The 17,652-nt window shown below is 35.3% G+C and overlaps 3 protein-coding genes across 5 annotated transcripts; 2 read left to right on the forward strand and 1 right to left on the reverse strand.

Moving 5' to 3' along the window:
* The first annotated feature begins 149 nt into the window (after positions 1–149).
* On the forward strand, positions 150–2,474 carry Dph2 (Diphthamide biosynthesis 2). 2 transcript variants are annotated; one of them, XM_070293645.1, is made up of 5 exons: positions 150–227; positions 736–1,069; positions 1,160–1,641; positions 1,733–2,024; positions 2,228–2,474. In XM_070293645.1, the coding sequence occupies exons 1-5, from the start codon at positions 156–158 to the stop codon at positions 2,395–2,397; spliced, it is 1,350 nt and encodes a 449-aa protein (XP_070149746.1). In that variant the 5' UTR covers positions 150–155; the 3' UTR covers positions 2,398–2,474. The 2 variants fall into 2 exon arrangements, with proteins under 2 accessions (XP_070149746.1, XP_070149748.1); XM_070293647.1 differs by having other exon boundaries at positions 151–227; positions 830–1,069.
* Positions 2,475–2,777: 303 nt separating this feature from the next.
* Nhe1 (Na[+]/H[+] hydrogen exchanger 1) lies at positions 2,778–7,414 on the forward strand. The gene is made up of 5 exons (XM_070293644.1): positions 2,778–4,228; positions 4,315–4,484; positions 4,564–4,935; positions 5,021–5,352; positions 6,226–7,414. Exons 1-5 carry the CDS (start codon positions 2,926–2,928, stop codon positions 6,248–6,250), a joined length of 2,202 nt encoding a protein of 733 aa, XP_070149745.1. The 5' UTR covers positions 2,778–2,925; the 3' UTR covers positions 6,251–7,414.
* Positions 7,415–7,509: 95 nt separating this feature from the next.
* Positions 7,510–17,431, reverse strand: Srpk (SR splicing factor protein kinase). Of its 2 annotated transcripts, none has more exons than XM_070315991.1 (7): positions 17,365–17,431; positions 16,174–17,249; positions 15,320–15,515; positions 14,924–15,239; positions 14,211–14,789; positions 13,833–14,130; positions 7,510–13,727 (listed from the first exon to the last, which is right to left on the reverse strand). In XM_070315991.1, exons 2-7 carry the CDS (start codon positions 16,410–16,412, stop codon positions 13,436–13,438), a joined length of 1,920 nt encoding a protein of 639 aa, XP_070172092.1. In that variant the 5' UTR covers positions 16,413–17,249; positions 17,365–17,431; the 3' UTR covers positions 7,510–13,435. The 2 variants fall into 2 exon arrangements, with proteins under 2 accessions (XP_070172092.1, XP_070172091.1); XM_070315990.1 differs by having other exon boundaries at positions 15,320–15,533.
* Between the last annotated feature and the right edge of the window lie 221 nt (positions 17,432–17,652).

Below are 17,652 nucleotides of genomic sequence, written 5' to 3' on the forward strand. Positions count from 1 at the left end.
GCTATTTTCGCTTCGAAGCGTTTAATGGACCAATGAAGGCAAAGAATTTTGCGCTTCAAAATGTCAAAGCACTCTCTTGTCACGTGACCAGTTTTAGTTCACTCATATCCGAAAGCAAGCGGCGCTGAAACTGGTCTCATGTTCCAAGTTCCAAGATGGAGTTTGTGTATTCTGCATACGATATAGAAAAATGTGTTCGGTGGATCCAGACGAATACATTAAAGCAGGTTTGAAAGCACATATACGTTTTTAAAAATATCTCATACATGCATTAATAAAATCATAATTAAAGATTGTTCTTAAAAGATTTAGTTTTTTCAATATATGAAGGTTGTCTTGTCTTTCTTGAATGTAAAAATTAAGGTTATACATATTATAATGTCGCTTGCTAAATAATCTTCCTTTTTCTTTAGAGTAATTGTTTAATCCATTACAAACACAAAATACTAATTTTAAATAAACAAATTTAAAAATCTATAATATAATAATAATCACTTCGAGATTGCTTATAAATGACAGATAAAATTAGGTTAGTTTAACTATTCATCTATGACACGCGCGCGCGCGCGCGCGCACACACACACACACACACACACACACACACACACACACACACACACATATATATATATATGATACGAGCAATTACAATTATTATTAAAAATAGCAGTAGAGTAAACATAAATTACTTTATTATTAAAAAATGTTTATATGGAGTTATATTTATTCTTGTAGGTATGTCTACAATTCCCAGATAGTTTATTACTAGATTCCGTAGAAGTTGCGCTACATTTGGAAAGAAGTATAGAGCAAAAAGTATATATCTTAGGAGATACAACTTGCGGTAGTTGTTGCGTTGATGAAATTGCGGCACAACATATTAATGCAGATGGTATAATACATTTTGGACATGCCTGCCTTAATCCTACCGCTCGTTTACCAGTTTTACACATCTTACCAAAAAAGCAGTTTGATACAACAGAATTCTGTAATGAATTTAAACGAGTCTTCTCAGATTGCTCAAAGAAAATTTTATTCTTCTACGATGTGGCATACGCGCATAAAATTGGTAAATATTCTAGATATTAAAAAAAAAAAGAACTTTTCTTGTGTGTAGTTAATAGAGATATAATATACATTGTATATATTAATTTTACAGAGCATGTATATGATATATTGAAACCTATATACAAACATTTAATTTTGTCTGAATTAAATTGTATATCAAATGTGAAATATACTGATGCAAAAACAACCAGTGCCTCAACTGTCTTAGGCAGAAACTATACATTAGAAAATGGATATAACATACAGGATTACGAGGGTTTTTTTGGGGGAGAGGAAGAAAAAACATTTTCGATATTAGCAATGAGTATACCTGTTAAAAGATGGTATTCCTTTGCAAATAGTAAAATTCATGAATTTGAAGCATTGAACACACCCTGGCTAAAACGAAGAAGATTTTTAATAGAGAAGTTGAAGGATGCCAAAGTTGTGGGAATTGTAGTGGCTACATTAGGCATTAAAGAATATCTGACAGCTATAAACACAGTGAAAAAGATTCTTAAGCAAAGAAATAAGAAATCTTATATTCTTAGTGTAGGAAAAATAAATCCTGCTAAACTTGCAAATTTTCCAGAAGTATGTCAAGCTATATGATACAGTGAAAGAAATATATGACTTGGCTTTTTTGTATACAATTATATTAATATATTTTCGATTTCTATCACAGATTGACGCTTTTGTTGTAATAGCTTGCCCAGAGAACGAAGTATTTGACTCAAGAGATTTTTTAAAGCCTATGCTTACACCGTACGAAGTTGAATTGGCGTTTAATACTGCAAGGGAATTTTGCCTACAATATTTTATGGACTTTCGGCAGATATTGCCTGGTGGCTCTCATTATGTCAATTTTAAGCCATCAACTGACTCAGACATTTCCCTTATTAATAGCAGTGTTAGAAACTGTGAGGATGATACTTCATGTACAGATCAAATGAATGCTCTGACAATTCGTTCATCAGGTAGATATATCCGGTTTATTGAAAGAAATTTATTTAAAAACCTCAAACACTAAAAAAACCAGTAATTCTCTAAAATCATATCTTTTTTTTTTTATTGGTTACATTTAATTGTTTTACATTTTTGTATTTTTGTGCAATTAATTCAATAATTAAATAATTTTATAGCTATATTACAATGATTAGCATAACAATTCTTTTATCAGGTACTATTGCCATTGGTAAGGCTGGAGCTCAATATCTACAAGAGAGATCCTGGAAGGGTGTTGAACAAAGATTAGGTGAAGATCTTGTGCAACCAGCAGAAATCGGTCGTACGGGTTTAGCATGGGAGTATACCAATGAATCTTTAAAAGTCGATAAACATAATATATAAATACAATAATAAATATATTTCTAAAAATACGCTAAAAAATATTTTTAATTCGAAATTTAATAAAAAGTTTTGTGGCATTTTCTTACTCTCGTACAGACTGACTCACATAAATCAATGAATTTCGAGTGCGTTTCGTTTAATGTTACCAAAGTTTGACTGACCAATCAAAATAAAAGGAACAAAAATTTCTTTAACCTGATTGGTCAGCCAAGTGTTTCTTGACGTATTTGTTACGTCAAATGAATGCACCTATTTTCGAACTGTCCGACATTCTAATCCACTAGTCAGGCTGCATTCGGAAACATCACCCGTGTACAAACGAGTGTTGTTCTATCTTTGTTATTTACAAAAAGTTGAACAAAGATAGAACGATGCTCGGATGCTGTTTCCGAACATACCGTCAAATGTCAATTCTCGCGACGTCACGCTGTCACGTGACCGAGCTCTAGCAAAATATTCATACGACGAAAAAGAAAAACTGCGTGTTTGACTTCTGCTATCTGCGAAATAATGCCTCGTCGTTGAAAGATGGTGCGAGCGTTTCAAGTACATTTCGTATTATTGCGCAAGTGGAGCCTCATCGTCGGGATCTTATTACTGTGTAATATTTCGCGACATGTATCCCATGGGATCGAGACGATTAACCTCAAAAATGAGAATGTCACCGATGACAAGACTACGCTCGTGATGACAAACAGTCCGAATACCTTAAATGTCACGGCAAATGTCATTATTTCGGCAGATTTGTTTAGTACAGCGCGAATCACGAACAGTACAAACGTCGATAGTCATAATGCTAGTTCAACCTCCACTGTAAAACCTTCTTCTGTCACATCTGTTAATTCGACTGTAAACACCAATGTTATCAACGATGGGACAACTGAGAAGATCAGCACGATATCGCCGAATCCTGTCAATGATAAGAATGCAACGTTCATCTCCTCCATATCATCGCAGAGTCCAGATGCCGTCAACACAACGAACACTAGCACAACCACAGTTGCCCCGGCGGAACCGGTCCTTCCTGATAAGGGTTCCGCTGAGGAGGAACATAATAGCTCAATGTCCATATTCTTCGTATTGTGTGTCTTAGCATTAGGAATATTATTGATACATCTGATGCTACAGACCAATTTCAAGTACCTTCCCGAATCAGTAGTGATCGTTTTCCTGGGAGCTGCGATTGGCATGATCATAAATCTCATGTCAAATCAAAATATAGCCAACTGGAGAAAAGAAGAGGCTTTTTCGCCGACCGCGTTTTTCCTGGTTCTACTTCCGCCCATTATATTCGAATCGGGATACAATCTGCATAAGGGAAATTTCTTCCAAAACATTGGCAGTATTTTAGTATTTGCCATTTTTGGAACGGCTATCTCTGCGTTTGTCATCGGCGCCGGAATATATTTACTAGGTCTGGCGCAAGTAGCGTACAAGCTCAGTTTCGTCGAGAGTTTTGCATTTGGATCACTGATATCGGCGGTGGATCCTGTCGCAACAGTTGCAATTTTTCATGCTCTTGATGTCGATCCAGTCTTGAATATGTTGGTCTTTGGAGAATCGATTTTGAATGACGCTATTTCCATTGTATTGACAACTTCTGTCTTGGAGTCCAACAATGCGACAACGACCAGTGAAGCTATAATACTTGGCTTGAATCGATTCTGCCTCATGTTCTTTGCATCAGCCGGAATTGGCGTTGTTTTTGCTTTAATAAGTGCATTGCTGTTAAAGCATGTAGATCTCAGGAAAAATCCATCTTTAGAGTTTGGCATAATGTTAGTGTTCACATATGCCCCATATGTTTTAGCAGAAGGCATACAATTGTCAGGTAAACATTTATATTTTAAATACAATAAATTTCTTTATTGTACAATTATTATTGCTTATTTGTTATATAATGTATTATTATTACAGGAATTATGGCAATTCTATTCAACGGAATAGTTATGTCACACTATACACATTTTAACTTGTCGACTGTTACGCAGATTACAATGCAACAAACAATGCGAACACTAGCCTTTATAGCTGAGACTTGTGTTTTTGCATACTTAGGATTAGCATTGTTTAGTTTTAGACATAGGGTAAATACATCATATGTGTATGCTTATTATACAATTAAGTCTTTAAATTTTTTATTTAAATCTTTTCTTTTCTTGACAGTTTGAGCCAGCGTTAGTCGTTTGGTCCTTAATCTTGTGTCTGATTGGAAGAGCTGCCAACATATTTCCATTGGCCTTACTTGTTAATCGTTTCCGCGAGCATCAAATCACGAAGAAAATGATGTTTATCATGTGGTTTAGCGGCTTGCGCGGTGCTATATCATACGCGCTATCGCTTCATTTAGATTTCAGTGATGAAACGCGCCATGTTATTATAACAACGACACTTATAATCGTATTGTTTACGACTTTAATATTCGGCGGTTCTACTATGCCCCTGTTAAAATTCTTAAGGGCAGAAAAGAAACAGAAGAGCAATAGTAGGAGAAAGAAGAAGGATAAGGAAGTTTCATTGAGTAAAACCAGAGAATGGGTAATTAAAGAAAATCGTACAAATAATTATATTATAAAACTTTTTCATATAAATCAATAATCTACTACTACTATATATTTTTTAGGGACAAACTATAGATTCTGAACACTTGTCGGAACTCACAGAGGAAGAAATGGAAGTGTCTTTCCTACAATCACGGATTCGTGGTTTTGCAAGATGGGATCTAAAATTTTTTATTCCATTCTTCACAAGACGATTTACGCAACAGGAGCTAAAAGACTGCAAATCACAGATGACAGATTTGACGAATCAATGGTACCAAGCTATTAGAATCAGTCCAATAGAATCGGACGAAGAGGCAACTATGGCATCGACTGCCCAATTAAACTTGAACATTAGTAAAACGGCCAAGGAGGAATCACACGGCAAAGAGAAGAATGGGCGTCCTAGACACGGGTCTATATTAAGTATTTAATTTATTTTATGTGTGTGGTGTGTGTTTTTAAGGGTGCTGAATTACATGCTTTTAAATATATTGTTTGTAAATGGTGTAGATATATACATATACCTATTTAGAATATTTTTTTGATCTTAATTTGCTGTTTGTGGGTGAAGCTTACTTTGGATGATCTATAATTGATCAAATATTGACAGAATTTATAATTTTATACATTGTGTAACATACAGACAACATATTTAAAGAAATGAAATATACATGAATACAACATACATATCAAGATAAACACATATTAGAACATGCAGCACTTAAAATAATAGATAAATTTCTTGAATTCTACCACAAATTGTAGATCATCTAAAATAGGTTTAATATTAACTTGTTCACGTTTTACTAACCTACTGCATTGATATATTTCTATATTATGAAATTTTACAACACAAAATCTTACATTTATATATTCCATATAATTTGCTACAACTTTTTCTATGGTTTGTGAATGGAGAGATTAAATGAACAAGAGTGGAAAAAGAAAATGGATAAAAGAATTACTGGATATTGTCATTGGCACAATTTCTATGCAATTACGAAATATGAGTGTAATTCTTTTAAGACGTTAATAACTCTCCTTTACCATTTTTGTTATTTGTTTCTTTTTATCTAATCTTTATAGGCATCTATATTATAATAATAATAATAATAATAATAACAATCATTATATATTGCTGCTTATTATAGCAAACAGCACTGACAGTATTGTCCAATATGCTTGCTTTATTCAGAGTAGCTTGGTGATGGTGATGGATAATAAATTGATTTCAGAAAGCTATTAAAATATTAATACTATTAATTGAAATACTATTAATTTACAGAACTGAGGAGGATTGGTCTGATTAAAGTCCAACTTGTTCTCACTAATGTTATGGATTATATTTGCTTACTTTTTATTTGTACTAATTTTATTTCATAATTTTTTAATTATGTAATATATATTTGTTGAGTATGAATGAGAGAAAATATTATTTACACAATCTGATATTTTTGTTGTACATATAGAGATATATACAAATAACCGATTGTTCTTCACTTGTTAATCTTATTATGTACAATATTTAAAATCATTTTTAATCATAATAAATTATGATATTTAGTAAAAACACAACGAAAAAAAAATCTGTTGCAGGAATATATATAATGATAGTCTAATATTGTATTATATCTACTATTATTTGATTTAGTTGATGTATTAATTGAAACCATTGTGATTTTGATAAGTCATAAGTTATTTAAACAAACTTGGTAAAAAAAATTAGCAATAGTATTTAATAAATTGATTTAGATAATTTATAGCATATGGTTATTATTATTATTTTCACAGAATTGTTAAATTATATATTTATCCTATAAAGAAAATGCCTTTTTATGGATTATTCTATAATAATATTTGAATAATGTAAAATTAATTACACGTTTGGACTTGTCAAATATGTTTAAATGCGAATAGCATTAAAATAACTTAAAATTATGATGATTGAACGAATATATGAATATAATGAGTAAAGCATAAATTAAAATTAAAAAAGATCTGTTTTCTAGTTATTAATTACCTGTAACGGTATTGTTGCGAAAAAATATGTATATTATTTGTTGTTAACACTTGTGAGCGTATATGTTTCGTTATCATATTCATATCATTCGTAGGTGAATATACGGTGAATATCTTATCTTGCTTTCTCGAGGCCGAACATTAACCCATTGTACAAATATTTAGAAATCAGCTGGCGAAAAATAAATTTTATTACGAACTGTACTCTACTGTAAAACGGAATAAAATTTGTAATTGATATTGCATTCGGCAGGTAATATACATATCCTGATGATAGAAACGGAGAAATATTAACAGTTATACGCGCGACGAATTCTATAAAGTATTTTCACTTTTTTTCTCGTTAGATATCTAAAACATATTTGGAAATATGTAAACACATTGTACCCTGCTCTTTATGATGACTGTATAATCTCATTCAGGGACAATAAAGGTGATATATAATTTTGTGATATACTATATATAAAGAAAATCTGTATAATTTTCTTGATTGATTCCAGCCTTCTCTTTCTCAGATAATAGATGATGAGTGAAAAGAGAACAATTTATTTTGTTGCGAATTTATTTCTCATATATATATCAATCTCTCTCAGGAGGTGGGTGTACATGGTTGTCTGTGTTAATTTACTCTTTGCGGCAGGGCACATAACGGAGGCAGCATCTAAACATCAAATCCATTTATTCGTTCGATTTGTTATCGCTATTTTATTATATTCTAGAGTTCTTAACGCCTCGTATATGATCATACATCGAGCGACTGGAGTACGAGAGAATAGATCAGCAACTATAATAGTTATTCGATGTGTGTTGTGTGTGTATATGTGTTCTCTCTTAAACTTCCTTTTCTGCAGTATTCTAATTCATTTAGGTATCTCGAGAAGAGCCTGATCTTCATGGTACTACGATACACTCGGACAAGAAAAAAGATAAAAGCGATTTAATGCGTTTTTTATAATTAAAAACTTTCTTTTTAATTCTCTCTTTCAGAGAAATTTTCTGGTTAATTATAACACATCAATAAAAATTTGCTATAATTTGCGCAAAATTGTAAATAGAAAATAAAATACATATACTTTCTTATACAAAAATAAGTCGAAAGTAATACAAGACATCTTTTTCATTAATTTTTCAATTTTCAAAATCGAATCGTTTGATGGAACTAAATACCGAATTAAAAAGAAACTCGTTTTAAAATGTCTCAATTCTTTCTTTCTGCCAAATCGAGAATAATTAAAATATTTTTTATTTAATTCGCCTTTTGATTATAGAAAATTTAACGACACGTGCACGAATAATGCCTCCTATTCTTTCGCATCTTACAGACATATGCAACTAGTGCGATGCGGTCAGGCGAATTAATTGATCAATCAAGTGAGCTTCATATCTCCGGTCCTCCTCTCGCGATTCGATCGCCCAGCCAGCAGTGACAAAGGGCATATTTTTATCGCGCTAATCTGGGATATTATCTACGAGAGGAGTTTGCATAATAAAACGCCCTGCTTTCCTTGTCTCGATGCTCCAGTCGTTTTTCTCGTAACAGCCAGGTGTTTAGTCCGTTATTAACTTGCATGTCCCGTTTCGGCTCGATGGACTTTTAAAGATGATCGTCACATATCGCAAGCGCCTACACGCGTCTCTATATCGATAGTCTTACATCCTTATTAAAGTGTCCGTCACGGGGGAGAGTCCTCACGGACTTACCGGCGAGCACAAAATTGGTTAAGCATGCAGAGTTAAATGACTCTATAAACGCTACAAGACCAGTATGATTATGTATCAATCAGTGAGATAATAATAATATATTATCATATGCCGACTTATAGCACGTTCCTTTCTCTCGCTTAACTCACAATGCGCGTTTTTCTGTGATCCATTATATTCCGATATATAATCGCTGTACATTTTACATTGTCAGAGATCCATTCGAAAGGGTCTCCATCTCCCCTCCGCGCGATTCAATCACCATAGACTCCTAACACGCGAACGCTCTTCTAAAAATGTGCAAAACCCCGCGCCAGGTTTATTTCGCAATATTTACAGTATCTCGCGCGCGTTACGACTTATATATAATAAAACTTGGTGTTTGATAGCAAAGCTTTCCTTTTTCTTTTTCCTCTCGTCGAATATCGAATGGTTTTCGCTCTTGCCGTTCTCTCTCATTCTTTCTTTCATCGCATCCCCGACAAAACCAATTTCTTAAGATTAAAAGAGGAGATCGCACAATATCTATTTTTCGACAAAGCGCACGTACGTCGACGTAATTTTTTGCTCCTCGATCAAGGCCACATTCCTCGCATACTCGATTCGCAGTTTAACGTTGTGTACTACCGATACTCGTCCACGAAGATTGAACAGAGACAGGTTTCCACAACGATTCAGTAATGATTATTAATTAGGAACGACTCACGCTATGCGTATAGCATCAGATAACGTATTATCAATCGTTTTTGAATAGCAATCGATATTGGCATCGAAACTAGCGGCTACAAAAGAAAGGAAATGTCAAGAAACTTATTTTACAAATGCACGTATTTTTGAGTTATTTGAGTTTCGCAATCCTCGTGCAAAATGTGCATTTCTTATGAGAGCCGAATGAGAATATAATATTGGTCGCTGTAATCCCAAAGTATTATAATTCATAAATATTGGTATATATAACGTACATATAATATTCTCGAAATTTTCACTGTGCGATTAATATACCCGATCGAACGAATCTATTTCGCTCGAAATAACATTTAGAATCTACCGATTGGAACATGAGTCCTTGGTAAATTTCAATATTGGGTCCCTGTATATTTTATGTACCATTTCCCCTTTCATTCGACCATCCCTAATCATCCATATCCATGAATCTTACATTTATATATATACATATACATATACATATACATATATATATATATACATATATATATATATATATATATTTGTATATATTATGCGCGAGAAATCTGTTTATCGCAAAAAAAAGAAACGGAGCGCTTCGAAGGGTTGTTTGTCTTTCATTTCTTCTATTCTTTTCTTCTATCTACTTCGCACAAATAAAATTATGTACTCGAAAGAGTCGGAAGAGGAATAAAAGGGAGGGGATATCTTGTACATCAAGAGCTATACACAGTTTGCTTATTGTTTGTTAATTCTCTCCTAACTATTGTATATATATCCTAACGCCAAGCAGCGAGTCACACCTACCTACGTAAGTTATCGTTTTTAATAGATTCATGTTTTTATGTATATATCTATTTATATTTATAGAGCACTAGAAATATTAATATATATATATATATATATATATGTATGATACATATGATATATTAATATGTGATAAAACTGTTATCTATGATCAGTATGAACGATCTCCAAATGCGATGACGCACGTACAACAGTATTATTGAGCTTCGATTGATTCTAACGACGGTCGGCGCGATTTCGATATCTATACTGATTCATCTAACAGTCTAGACAATGACAGAAATCCACGTTAATAATTTTTTGTAGAATATCGATTCACGAAAATGTGTATTCTTATTAACGTGCTTCACGTTATTCTTTCTCTCTGTAATCTCTAAATCCGAAATATATATATATTAATTTTGCTAAAAAAATTCAATGCTATTTGAGTTCATTAAAATTATATAAGTTTCAGATTATCTTCAACGACACGAACGAATCTTTGAATTTTGACAGATTTCTATAGCTTTTTTAGAGGACTACCGCAAAATTTTATGAATGACATTAAGGGGGCCGAAGAATAAAGTGGAATCGCGGAAAAACCCAATATTAATTTGATTAAAAGCGTTTCTCTATTAACGAGCAATATTAATAAAAAAAATCATTATTAAGTCGTCGTGATTGCTGCCTCTTCTTCCTTGTCCTTAGAACAACAAATTTCACACTGACCGTATATTTTGAATATTATCCGCTAAAATTTTAACTATGTACAGATTCGTCACAATTACCGTCGTCGAAGATCACATGAGATTGACGAGTCATGCAATCGTAAATTGCAGAGAGAATAATAAATAATGTGTTATAAACTAAAATGCATCAAATTTGCATTGCCGGAATAAAATTGCAATATAAACGCATCGTTCTATATTCGATATTAATTATAACGCGGGTAGAAGAGGCACTTTCTGATAAAGTCTTTCGCGTAGATATCGTACACCCGTAGATGTATATCGTAATTTTAAGATATCATATGCCTATCTTTTAATTTTCCTCAAAATTGCAAGATACGATCTTGTTAAATTAAATAATTCCCAAGCGGCCGAATCCAAGAATATAATAGAAATCATTAAACATATTTCATAAGAATACACATTAATTTTGAATAAATTAAAATTAAAAGCGCTGCACTCCTCTTTTTTTACATGATTTCGTATATCCGCGTAATAAAGAGACATTGTGTGCTAATAAAAAATAATAAAAATAAATAAAAAATGCATAATATGTTAAAAAATAGATTATAATGTATTTTCACGGGAGTATTTTCCTCTTTTACCCGGGAAAAGGTATATAACTGCAGTGAGAGTGACAAAATATTTATACATCGTGACGATTTCCACATATGCACGCATCTCCATACACAAAATTCGAGAGATTGTTTTTTTTTCTATGAAATCACCTTAGACTGGCAAACGAAGCGAAACAGAACATTCTGCGGGAAGCATGAATTAAATTCCTTGACGTAAAAAAGTATGCGCCATGTCCAGAGGATCCGGTGAAACATACTGCTTCGCTTTCTCGTTTATAAAATAGAAGACAATTATTATCGGCAGAGAGCTTCAGTAGTCAGTCAGTGTTCACGATATAAGGGGGTTCGCACAAAAATCAAAGTTATTTACTTTCAATGGTTCATTACGTGTTCACCGAAACCTTATCCGCGATATAGATACTCTCTTTTTGTAGTTGTACATTATGTATATGGTGTTCGCATTGGAGCGACATAAACAAGTTTATAACAGAAATGTTTATTAGAAATGTGTACCGTTACAGGGCACGATGGAACAAGACAAATTGCATTTTTTTTTTCACGTGTAAATAGCATACTATATATATATATATATGTAATGATGTTAATTTTATTGCCACATATATGTAAGCCTTGCTTACAGTAAATATATTTTTCACATTATTTCTTATCTATGTAATTGCAAAAGCATATATATTTATATATGATACACAGCCCTTTCTGTATGGATGCTTATCGCTAATAAAATTTAGTTTTTTATTTTCATACAATGTCGATAAATAAAAGTAATATTCTTCAATATATATTGAATTTTAAATACGAATTACACAAATTAAACGATTTGAAAATGTGTCATTGAATTGAGTGCATACATATTGTCTTATTCCAGTTAGCGCCCAAGTTAATTATAATATCCCAAGAATCTAGCGACCAACTCTTAATTATCTACAATATACAAATCAATCTATTTCAATTTATACATGCATACAGTCCCTTGATGTATGCACATCTATGTTTACGAATATTTCTATCCGATTCACGTATATTGAGGTAGACGTAAAATATTGATTAAATAGCTGTTTCTGTCCTGTTGCGATTTCTCGACAAGTTTGTTGGCAAGAATTTACAACGACCGGTGTGTGAAATATATAAAAGTATATACAAATAACTGAGTCAAGGTAATGAGTCCTAATTTTAAACCAAACACATTACCGAGTCCGCCAATAGTCCCTTTCACAGTGCATTATGAGTAGATCCCACGACTCTTGGAATATTCAATAGATAAATTAAATGACGAATATGAAGAATGCGATACGAGAATACGAAAAGTAATATATATATATATATATATATATATATTACTATAAAATTTTAATTTTAATTTTTTTTTTCATCACTAATTAAAAACACGATTTAACAAGTGTGCAATTACACATAATCAGCCGATGTTGAGAGTGTTATATTAGGAAGCACGTGCGCAGCCGTTTATGGAAATCAGCGGAATGTTGCAAGATCTTCTTGAACGATTTCCGGACTTTGCGACACTTAGCTCGTTACATTCGAAAAGTTTCCTTGAGGCGACTTTCGCGATATTGTCAAATCACCATTTTGTAAAGGATATATAACAATCTTGAAACATTTTCGGTTTCGTAGCATTCCTCACGCGGAGACACACTCGTATGATTAATATAACAACATATGATACAATTCGTTCCCATAATTCATATATCAAATAGTTTTCTATGTGTGTATGTATGTGTTTGTGTGTGTGTGTGTGTGCTCTTGAAACGATGCACTTGTTTTTCGTACGCAAATTAGCTCGCAGAATTACAATTTTCAGTACGCGAAATAGCGCACCCAACATTTGCAGGTATTTTCGGCTTCCTATCACACTCTCGATTTACAATCGCGATAACTGGGCGGTAAGACTGGGGTGAGAATTGGGGGAGGGGAGGGAGGGAGGGAGAGGATATTACAGATAAAATAATAAAAAACGCGATCACTTTTTGATTTGCAGCCATGGATGCTTCAGGCACTCGGCTGCAGTAGCTCGCACGCTCGGATTAAATTCGAGCATCGGTGTTAGGAACTCTGCGAACTCACGCGCTTCGCTTGGCGTCCAATCATATTTCTCCGTCAACACTTCGTACAGGCCCCACGGTTTCAACCCGGTAATATGCTTCAATTCACCCTTTTTGTTAAAGTATATCTTTGAGTTCTTTCCCGAAAGAGCGATACGTCTCGGTATTTCTCCTAGCAACTCGATTATATGGGCCAAATGATCTTCATCTCTAAAATGTTAATAATCGTTTCGATTTAAAATAATGTGAAAGAATGATTTTTAGTAAGTTTATATAACTGCATCAACTGCTATATATGAATCTTGCAATCGTTACCTGCAGTAGTCTTTACCACTGTGCGGTTCAAAAAGATAATCACCAGTCGCCAATTCGAACGCCATGCAAGCGGTAGACCATATATCAGCAGAAGTATCGTATCCGGAGCCTAATAGAACCTCGAGCGACCTGTACTGACGAGTTTGAATGTCATCTGTGAATTTCTTATGAACCCAGCATGCATTTCCGAGATCCGCTATCTTCACATCGACCTCGCACTCCATTATGGCAGGATCCAAGGGCGACACAAATGCTCGTTTCAATTGCTTACTTTCCGGTGGATTAAATGATCTACGACCTATAAAGTAAAATGATGGATAACAAACAAAATTGTGCAGTAAGAATGATAGATGCGTCTTCGCTCGACGTGACACCTACCTTCGCTACATTCGTCAGTGTCCTCAGCGTCCGGTGGTAGTACACCTTCGCCGCAACTTTTTTCCACGTCACATAAAGTCACGTTGTCCATCTTCTCGGATTGTTCGGGCGATGGATTCTGTATCTTCTCGCCGCCCGCTAAACCATCTACTCCGTTCATGTGTAAGGAAGGCGCGGACGGTTCCGAAATGTCGGGTGAACCTTTGCTCTCCGTATTATCTTCTATGCTTTCTGTATTAAGATCCTGATCTAGGCTATTCGTCTCAACCTCCCCGTTCTCTCTTATGTTATTCGCAAGTTTACTTTGCTCCTCTAATTCCTCGATCTGCTCCATCTGTTTCTTCAAAAGCTCATTCTGGCGCTTGGCTTTCTTCTTTAATTTTTTCTTCTTGTTTTTGGACATTTTAGAATTTGGTATGGGTTCTTGAAATTCCTTCGGCGCGGTAGAAATTAGAGACACCGGCAACTTTGCTCCCATAGAATGCAGTTCTGTTGCTTCGCAAGCTAATTTCCGTATATAGATTTCATCGACACATACAAGAACATTTTCGGGTTTAATATCTGTATGAATAATCTTACCTGAAAAAAATTCAACATACTATATATAATGGTAAATTTATCTTATAAATTGCAGTTACAGCATATTTTTTTCATTTCAGAAAAAGTTAATTAAATATATACAATTTCAAAATGTGATTCAAACATAATCTTACATTTATTATGAAGATAGTCGAGACCTTCGAGAACTTGTCTGATGATACGTTTTACGTTATTTCTTGGAATTCCTCTATAGTTTGACTTGATAATCAATTTAAGAAGATTATGTCCAAGCACTTCAAATACCATGCAAACATGCAGACCATTTATGCCGCTGATCTTGAAGTCATTGAGCAACTGGACGGTCTTATTGCGCTTAGGATCGACGGGATCTGTATCGCGCACATCTTTTAATAATTTAATTTCATCCAATGCAGTCTCAGTAAAATGGGATGCGGATTTCACAATTTTAAGCGCCACAAAACGCTTATCCTATATAGAATCAGTTTCAAGACATCTCGTGTATTTTATGCAGGTGTAAGAAAAGCTTATTATTAAATTCATTATTATACCTGTAAATCCCAGCAGAGCCATACAGTGGAGAAGTGACCCCAACCGAGCTTACGAGTGACGTGATATCGATTTAGAAAGAGATCTCCTATCTTCACAGGATGGTAACCGCCTTTACAATAGTCACTGCTGTCCTCTTGCTCCTCGTCTTCGCTACTGAACACTTCGTCATCGTCTTCTATTGTTTCATTGCTAGAACTATGACACGGTTCCGGTCTACGACAAATGTATCGATATATCATAAACACTAAGTAACATGTAATCAACACCGTGTTTGTAACAATTAACTTTTCACAACACAACAAAACTAGGAGCCCAATTTGAAAAAGCAAGAAAGCAGTTACATGTTACATGTAATATATGCAATTGTTACCAAAATTTTGATTAATTTAAAGATTATATGTAATCGTCATAGATTACAAATAATCATTTATATTACTGTCCATAATTGCTGCAGAGATAATTGTGCTTAATTATCTTACATTAATTATTTTTAATCATAAAAAATGTCGATTACACACAAATATATATATATATATATAAAAAGTCTGAAAACATTCCTTTAAAATCTCTGTAACAAAGATATTTGAAACAACTACGAGGAAACAAATTAAGATAAAAGTTTGAACGCGATTGTTAAGGAGGGGATTCAACGACGAACTGTCATCTGTCATCTTAACATGCGTCCGGATTTGCGATAAGTTATGTGTATGCCGTATAATTGTAATCGCAATAAAAAGTGCGTGTGCGTAATCGTAACGTGTCATCGTTCGCAACATTACGGCTGGTGCGTAACGTAACAAGTCCGGACGCATCTTTGATGCCGGCTATTCCAATCAAACCGTATCTGGGTTACCTGGTCCCGTTGTCGCCGGTAAGGGCATGTATCATGCGGCTGCTATCGGAATAATCGAAGACGATAGCGGCAGCCGCTTCTTGGCCGCTACGCGGCCCCTTGGGATCCCAGCGAATCTCCCTCTGCGCGTCCTGATCACCCTGGGAATTGGCCTTGCCCTTGCGCTTGCTGGGCTTGTGCCGCTTCTTCTTCGCCTGGATCGCCAAAACCCGCCTGTTCACGTCCGTCTTGGCGCTCATCTCGCCGAAGTAACTGGATCCCCGTTCAGGCCTCCCGCTCTCTCGCTGCAACCCCCTTTCCCTATGCCTTTTCGCACGCAGGCACGCACGGCCCACACTTCCGCTCGTTCCGGCCGCTCCTACGTGTTCTTCTCGTTGCTGCTACTGCTGCTGCTGGTGCTGGCTGCTGGCTACTCTCGCGCACCGATATATCGCGGTACACTCGCGCCCACTCGATTCGACCAAGCTTTCAGCTGTGCTGCTTTCAGCTTGTCTCTCTCGTCTCTCCTCCGTCTCACGTAGCTTCGCGCGCGACAATCGCGCGAGAGATCTCTTTACTCTCGCGGATTCGACTCTATTATCACTTCATCTCTCGCGCCGCGCACTCCGTACGGCCGTTGTTTGAGTATGGCCGTCGCTGTACATATGTACGTCCATTAGCGTTCGTGCATATGCATGTACGTAAGTACGCGCGTATCCAACGTACCGTCTCCCGTCCACCGAGATGAGCAGGTGTCGTCGTGTTCCCTGGCAGGTCGTCGACGCCGCGCGATGCTCGTCGCGCACCGCCACCGTCGCCGTCGTCGCGCCGCCTTCTCGCCACCGACTGTCGCGGATAATTCCGCTTATATATCGCTCCTCGCACGCGCTGCGTTGCTTGTTACACGTTACACGCCGTATACGCGAATACGACCAAATGCGACGACTGACAATGAACCGCTCTCCTCCTTTCCACACACGCTGCTTGCAAATTTCCACTTCACCTGCAATTTTTAGTTAGCAACCGCCGGCATCTCGCCGCCATCACCGCGCTCGATCACGATTACGCTCATCTCCGCACCGTGGCAGCAGACAGACCTCAAATTTGAAAGACACGCAATAATTTATTATTATTTTTTTTGCCAATTTTAGATATTTATCTTTTAATATATATGTGTATATTGCGTAGAGATAAAAAAATACTGTCCCATACCTTATCCCACCTCGTATGTACGTTCTCGTCCCTCTCTTTGGTAAGACGCGATGATGACGTGCGTTGCTCTGCATCGTCACAGCGATTGCGCGCTTCGATGATTCGAACAGCGCCTTTGAGAATAAAATAACATGTACATGTACATACAGTTAATATCGAACGCGGTAAAATTATGAAACGAGATATGCGCGCACGAATAGTTTATAATTATTAAAAATAAAGATTAAATCTCAATATTTCACAAATATTAATTATTAGCAAATTATTTTATCAAAAGTTACATTGTCC

This window comes from Polyergus mexicanus, unplaced genomic scaffold (genome assembly GCF_030449975.1).
Source record: "Polyergus mexicanus isolate NDT 795.1 unplaced genomic scaffold, iyPolMexi1.0 SCAF_3, whole genome shotgun sequence".
Classification (NCBI taxonomy): domain Eukaryota; kingdom Metazoa; phylum Arthropoda; class Insecta; order Hymenoptera; family Formicidae; genus Polyergus; species Polyergus mexicanus.